This window comes from Seriola dumerili, unplaced genomic scaffold, assembly GCF_002260705.1.
Source record: "Seriola dumerili isolate Sdu_G_001 unplaced genomic scaffold, Sdu_1.0 BDQW01000043.1, whole genome shotgun sequence".
NCBI lineage: Eukaryota > Metazoa > Chordata > Actinopteri > Carangiformes > Carangidae > Seriola > Seriola dumerili.
The window spans coordinates 3063737-3071667 of record NW_019174298.1 but is presented as its reverse complement, the minus strand read 5'-3'; the positions used below and the strand labels follow the sequence as shown (position 1 = coordinate 3071667).

General features: G+C 41.9%; 1 protein-coding gene across 1 annotated transcript; it reads left to right on the top strand.

The window, feature by feature from the left end:
• The first annotated feature begins 4942 nt into the window (after positions 1-4942).
• Positions 4943-6712, top strand: bhlhe23 (basic helix-loop-helix family member e23). The gene has a single exon (XM_022739200.1). It carries the CDS (start codon positions 5339-5341, stop codon positions 6020-6022), a length of 684 nt encoding a protein of 227 aa, XP_022594921.1. The 5' UTR covers positions 4943-5338; the 3' UTR covers positions 6023-6712.
• The last annotated feature ends 1219 nt before the right edge of the window (positions 6713-7931 follow it).

Here is a 7931-nt window from a genome sequence, read left to right as displayed (position 1 = left end):
TGTAGAGATTCATTTGACAGCTGTGGCAACACAATTCACCTGCATACTGGTTTGTGCATTTGTGGCACCCATTTAAACATCCTATTGGCTTAAAACAGCGGCACCTTTAAGGGGGACGAAAGGGACTCCAAAGTGGGTCAGAGTAAAAATATCTTCAACAATTATTCATGGGACCCCGCCTATCTCTACCATACCTCCACCCTGTGAAAAATCTGCATTGCACTGCAGTGAGGGGAGACAAAATGGAGTGGAAGAGATAAGGAGTAAGGAGAGACATGGAGGAGAAAGGTTTAGGGTGAAAAGAGCGAAGACAGAGCGAAGAGCGGGTACTTTGTTTACTTGTTTTGGCTTGGCTTGTGATGAAACGTGGGTGCAACGTGCAATGCACAAAGAACAATGTGCAATGTGTGCTGTGCAAACACTTACTTTGATGCTCGATGCTAAACTTTTCTAACATTTGATCCATCATCGTCAGCAAACCTCCCACCAAACACCAACACTGTACCCACCATTACAGATGACTGCCAAGACTGCCTGAATTAAACATTTACCACACCGATCCACAGCTATCTCGTGTACCTTTCTCTCTTTTCTGAAATGGGGGGGGGGGGGGGGGGGGGGGGCTTTGCAAAGCAGAGACTTTGTGAAATCTCTCTGATTGGGCAGGTACAGAGTGTGGTGTTCTGTGATTGTTACAGCAGTGGGATTTTGGAGACTTTGGTTGGGCGCTTAAGGTTGAATGTTGTTGTTGTTTCGTTCTTTTGTGATTGCCTGTACCAAAAACGCATCATGATTGGAGCAATTAATCAAATCAAGGATTGTGATTGGTTGCAAGGAAAACTAGATTCCAGTGCAGCAGAAGGGTGTCATGGCTGCCAGGTCCCTGTAGGTCTGCACTGTAAATCCACACATTAATCAGAGTCGGCAGGGAGAGATCAAAGGAGCCTGTTCCATCTTTACTCAGAGCAGCACTTTGATGTTTATGTGTGTGTGTGTGTGTGTGTGTGAGAGAGAGAGAGAGAGAGAGAGAGAGAGAGAGATAGAGAGAGAGAAAAGAGGAGAGAGTCAGACAGAGAGAGTGGGGCTCAAAATTAGGATATGATAGACAGCCTGGAGAGAGAACCTTCATGTGTGTAGCCTGCTGGGTCTTGATACACAACATATTAGCAATAATCAAGATCTGGTGTAACTTTGAATATCAACACCCACCGAATCCTGTGTTCACTGCTCCCATGAAATGATCTCATTCCACCGCATCCACAGGAGTATACAAACCGCCAAATTAGCACATATGAGGACGACAGGTTGATACAGCACATGTACAGTGTGGATGCTTGCGACCACATGTCTGAAAGCATGCATGTATTTCACACACACACACATTCGTGTATGTGCACACATGCATTGTTCACTGTCAAATATGACAGTGCCCCCAAATCCACACCAATAGGAGATGCTTTCCTGCCCCATGGTGGTCCTCTACTGTCACTGCAACATAAGCCTTCCTCTCAGCGCACACTCAGTCACAGCAAAGTGTGGTATGCCACCATTGTATGGCAGCTGAGCCTGCAGTTGCCATGGCGACATAGAGCCGCAGCACAGGCTTTAAAAGCATCTTGTATTATTAGTTGGTGTGTTGACACTTTTGCATTTCTTCCATTCTCTGTGAATCAGAAGCTTTTAGCGCTCAGTCCTCCTTGAAAAAGGTGACGACTGTGTGTAGTGCTGTCAGTCTAACACTAGGGGATGTGGTCACAATTGACTGAGAAGTAAAATTGTGCCATTATTGCACGCACTGGATACGTTTCTCACTCTAGACCATTAGTTACAAGTTAATATTTCAGCTCTTTATATTATACAATATATATATTTTTAACAGTGTTCCCATCTAAGCTTTTCTCTGGTCTGCATCTTCTTTACTAATAGCTTTTTTTAATTGTTAGATTTTTATAAATAAATACCCACTGGACAGAATTAACAGAAATAAATTACCAAAATGACACCAGGAAATACTAAATATTATTTATTGACTGATGCACAAAATTGTGTTGTCCATTATGTGGTTAAGGTAGTTTGTCAACTCATGGGCTTTTCTGCCATCTGCTGGCTCAAGTACTGTACATTCATCACTGGCTCCGAGAGGGAAAGTCATCACATGGTCCATGCATGACACTGATGACATGTTTTTCATCAGCTGTCACCATTAAAACATCTGTTTTGTCCAGTGCAGCAGTTTGTGATTCAGTGTTTCAGATGTAAACCTACAAAAATGTTTGACCAGAATGGCACATCAATATTAGGACAGAAGGGATCATGTAAAATTTTGTCTGATGTTACATTTTGATGTCAAAGGTCAGAGGCTGCATGTTATAAAACGCTTTATGTAGCTTCAAGCGACTGCTGTGAAAAAAGCTCATTTTTATGGAGTGAAGTTTGTTTGTGTGATTAATTACAGACCAGAATGCATGTCAGCTTCAATATCAAATGTGAAGTTTATTTGATCTAGAAGATGACATGTATTTTGGTCTGTAATTAATCACACAAACAAACTTCACGTTTTTGTTTTATGCTCCTCCTTTTTTAAGAGCTTCTTATTAACTAGACTGTGTTTAGTCACATTGTCTTAGGCACAATTTATTTGTTTTGAGTACACGAATCACACCTTTGTTGTCACTTACCTGTTTTTTCATTCAGTATTTATTGATCCCTATTGGATAAATGTCTGTGAATGTTCTCATTTGTCCAGGTCATAGTTATCATAATAACTATAACTATTGGATAAATGTGTTTAACGTGTGTAGCTTTTTCTTGGATATTCACTCCCACAGTTTTATATTATTGCTTTATGTTTCTCCTCTGTCTATTTCACTGCTAGACTGTATTCAGCGCTAGTGAATGCACACAAACAGACATGCGTTGTGTTAAGTGCATCAAATGCATCAAAATTAATCATCACCAATGAAAAGACTTGACCACCATTTGTGTTTAAATCTGAATTACAGCCCAATACACTTTTCAGGTCAGGATGTTATGTGCGGTGCAACAGGATAACACTGTATATATGTAGTGTATTACATGCATAAATACAATCACAGTCAGATTTGGTAGTGCCTGAGACTGTTGAAGAACTCAGGCAATAACTGCTTTAAATCTCAATTACTGACAGCTAAACAATTAAGTCAGTCTAAGCTAAGTACCAATTAACAGCACGTGTCAGTTTTGATAAAAGTCTGGTAATCAATGTTTCATTGAGTTTTCAAGGCAATACGAGGAAAAATGTTCAGATGCATGTAATGTGACAAAGGAAAGTCTAAAAAGTCAACCATTTGTCAAACACATGGTCATAATTACAAAGAAGTCACTAATAAACCCTGACTAACTGAAAGACACTTATTAAGATGTTTACTTAAAGATCCTCGCTTGACATAATCTAAAAAGTACTGTGCTTTAAATAATAATTTGTGTCTGATATAGTTTTGACACGAAAAAGTTGAAAACAATGTCAAATTATGTCTCCACATTAGACTTGTGTAAATTGCATATTGGACTGTGACTGGCTTCCAGATTAGTTGTGATGTGACAAAGTCCTGATGTAGGTTCACACTTTAAACTCAGATTTAAGGTGTGCACGGAGAAAACCTCGCCCTTCAGCAGATGAATGTGAAACTAAACTCAGCATAACAAACAGTCTCGAGAATAACCACCAAATGAAGTCTGAACCTCTGAAATTCTCAACAAGGTAGCTTACTTTTTTTTCTACTTTTGTCTTCCACAAGGTGGCACCATCACCTCAACAATTTCCCAAAGAATATAAAGTACAAATGTGAGGGGGGACTGAGCTTGCAGAGAGTCATGTGGAAATTTCAAATGTATGATTGTAGTAGTTTTTCCACACATCACAGTGTAATGCTCCATACTGGACACAATGTGGCAGCCTCACCTTCATTATCAAGTTTAATACTTGGCCTGTGGCAGTCAGGACACCTGTTCCTTAGCTCCAGGAAACCTTTTACTTGCTCTTTGTCTTAAGTCTAATTAGAAATCTTATGCAAATGTTTACTAATTGTCTATACTCAGCCCTGTATTACTGCTACAGGGGTTTCTTCAGCATTGAATTCAATGTGACATCTCAATTTCACTTTTACCTTCTGTGCTATCACAGTCATTTCCTTTTCTTTTCTGAAGTGTTTGGAATTTCAGAGCAAAACCCTATATACAGTATAGGCATATAATAAGAAACTAAAATATATTACTGCTACTCTATAGTTTTCATGAAGGTTATGCACATGAAGCATTGAATTAACTAACATAATTGAGGCTATTTTTCTTTTACTAATCACTGTCTGGCCAGTGTAAGATGCTACATCACCTGCTTAGGTGACTGAGTGTAACCTGTCCCTGAGCATTTATTGCCAGTGCTGACACAGTGAGTTTACAAGGTGAAGCAACTTCCTCCGTAAGCTCAGGCTATTGTTTTTTGTATCTGGAACAGGAGAACAGAACAGGTCGCATGTTCAAACCTCACAACCTCCTTATGTCCTTTCAGTGACTTTCTGCACCTGTGGCAGATGTCTTCTTTAAGAGGTGAGTAGCCTACTTTTCACCCACCTTCCTGTCTGATACTGCTACATTAAGGTTTGCACTGAGCTCATGTTGCCTATAAGCTGCTGTTTGTAATAGCCTACCCCTTCTTTCAAGTGTGAGCTATTTAAATTCTCTTTATTGAAACAGATTTGAATGGGTTGTAACATAAAAGTGAACAATACAGTAACAGACACGGCTGGGCTGTGTGACAGTTTGCGTCGCAATTATCACGTTATAGTTGAAATTTGGAGCAGACCTGCGCTCTTCCCGAGTTAATTAAAACGCCCCCCTGATTGGACAGGCAGATAATCCCGGAGGGCCTCGTGCTCCTACTAACTTGCGAGCAGGGCAGCGCGCGAGTCACAATCTGCCCAAGGCGAGGGAGGGCGAGAAAGACGCGCGAGAGGAAAGCGACTGTAGCCTACGAGGGGGGACACGAGCGCTCCGGTCTCACCGAGCACAGTTAAGAGAAGTGTTGTTGAACGTGGGCTATGCGCGCAACAAGGGGGAGCGCAGTGTACAGAGGAGGTGAATGCATGTAGAGGCTCAGCTTCAGATTCACAGCCTCCTTCTTGAAGAGTCACTGCGCTGACAGAGGAAAGGAGTGAGGGAACACAGAGGAACTCCTAGAAAACAGCAACTCCTGGAGAGAACTGCGTGAGTAGGAACCTACAGTCTTCAAAACAAAAGACAGGACAGCGGGAAACACGGAAGAGTAGACTTTTCCTGGTCAGAATCTGCTCTGCTAGAGAAAATGAATGTCAGCGATGAGAACCTGCTCAAGTCCATCAGCAACGACGCGCTCCTCGACCTGACGCAGCGCTACGGCCAGTCAGCCTTCGGATTCGGCGCTGGCCATGGTCCTGGAAGTCCCGGTCGGTTCCCACTCACACCGGCCACCGACTTTCTCTCCGGGCAGACCGCGAAGTCAAACGAGAGCGGCGGGGAGCACACTAGCGACGACGAGGACGGCTTCGACTCCCTGGAGTCCCGGAAGAGGGGCTCGTCGTTTGGCGACGACAAGCCCGGGGGGCCTCTCGCCAAGAAGTCCAAGGAGCAGCGGTCCCTGCGGCTCAGCATCAACGCCCGGGAGAGGAGGAGGATGCACGACCTGAACGACGCACTGGACGGCCTGCGCGCCGTTATCCCCTACGCCCACAGCCCCTCGGTGAGAAAACTCTCCAAAATAGCCACTCTCCTCCTGGCCAAGAACTATATCCTCATGCAGGCTCAGGCTCTGGAGGAGATGAGGCGGCTGGTGGCGTATCTGAACCAGGGACAGACCATAACTTCACCAATCCCCACCGCCCTGGCTCCCTTTGGACAGGCTGCCGTCTACCCTTTCTCGGGATCTGCTCTCGCCACCTGTGCCGAAAAGTGCACCACTTACTCCGGGACACCGTCGAGTCTCTTCAAACACTGCAACGACAAGCCTTGATTTGGTTTAATTTCTCTTTCTTGAACTTTTACCTATACTGCACCCATGTCGGTCTCTCTCCCACTCTAGTTATTTTTAAATCATTCTGTGGAAAATAAGACGATTTTAGTCGAATGCATATAATCTTAAGATATGGTTAAGTAATTATACAGCAATGTTTCATCCATATTTAACAACAAACGCTACATAGAGAACGATCTGTTTAGGCCTTCTTATAGGATGAAGTCAAAAACCCTGTCACTTTCTCTCTCGCTTGTACTTTACAGAGACTACAGGCCATGTCCATATGATAAGTTTGGGTAAATTTTTTAGAAATGTTCTGTCATCAGCTCTCATTTGTAATCTATGCAACATTTAATAACAACAATAAGAAAAGTAGAAATGCCAGGAAATGCGCCCTAATTTCGACATTTAGATTTAATAGGTACAACAATTATGAAAGGACTTCCCTTGACTGACTGTCCTGATGCTGTGTGGGGAAAAAAATCTAATGTGATTTTGGCTGATATATTTTCTGAAAAGATGTGTTCACGAGTTTTTTATTATTATTGTTTATTATTTTTTTTTAAGTTATTGCACATCTCACATGATTGTATTGTACAACTGTGGAAAAATCACTTGCTCCAAGCCCGGCTATACTAATGGTTATATACAGCCTGTACACGGAAAAAGCGTTTTGGTTGTGTTGCAACATGGATTTCATATATTGTTTATATGTCTTTATAATTAAAACACATATCTATGCTTGGGCCCGGTTTGCTTCATTTCAACAACCATTTCACAGCCTTTAAAACTCACATTAATAACATATACAGATTCAAATGGCAAATACTAGCCACAATTGCATACGACATATCATTTTCATTTTTTAAAATGATTGTTTCAAACACATTTATTTTCAGACTTAAATTAGGTGGACATGTCAGGTGACAGTTTAAAACCAGTTGAAAACTACTCTACCTTTAACGCAGGAGGCTGTGATAAAAAAAATAAGTGGAAGAGGAACTGTAAAATCATAGACAATCAGTGAATAAAAAAACAAAAAAAAACAACTGTCGCCTCTCACGCTGCTAAGATGATTTCCAGCTCTCACCCTCTGAGTGGCCCTCCTAAAATGAGTTGGCAACTTTCTTTTCTCGCATGAGAAGCCTCTGACATGAAGAGATAAGTCTAAACGAGCTCAATGGGGCTGGTGAGGCCCGTTTGGCACGCAGTGGGGTCGGTGGCGCTGAGGGGAAGGGCGCAAGAGCCGCCCGGGGCACCCAGGACCTGTCTCTGGGTATTTGGGTGATTGCAGGCTTCCTTTGCCGGGCTCTTATACCCTGGACAGCTATTAACACGATTTCAACTCCTGTCTCCCTGCTCGACTTAATTCAGTGAACGTTATAACGCCAGTTTCCCTTTGCAGGTTGGGGAGTGGATACATTTAGGAGAAAAACTATCTGGAAATTGATGTTTGATATAGTGAGGTGATATTTATATTCCTGAAAACATGTATGTACATGTGTGTCTTCTTTGTCTTTGATTGTCTTGACTGCAGTCACATTTACCCGGAAACAGGAACATTCTTGGGATACCTTTGTCCATGTGTAGGTGCTATATTATGCCTCTTTTTGAGTTAATTATATTTCTATTAAGATTTTTTTTTTTGGCATTAAAAAAAACCCCTGACTTGACAATAACAGCAGACCTTTACTGTAATTGTAGCCAAACGTGCCAGTAAATATTATTTTTTCTAGCTGAATGATTTTTGTGTTTAACAGCATCTGTCTCTCATAATAATTTCTATTGTGTTAAACCAAAAGAAATCTTTTAAAACACTTTTAATCCCACAGGTGTTCTTCCTTTGGCAACATGTCTACATTAATTTGGTATTTCTGTTTGCTCTACACAAACTAAGACACTGTTC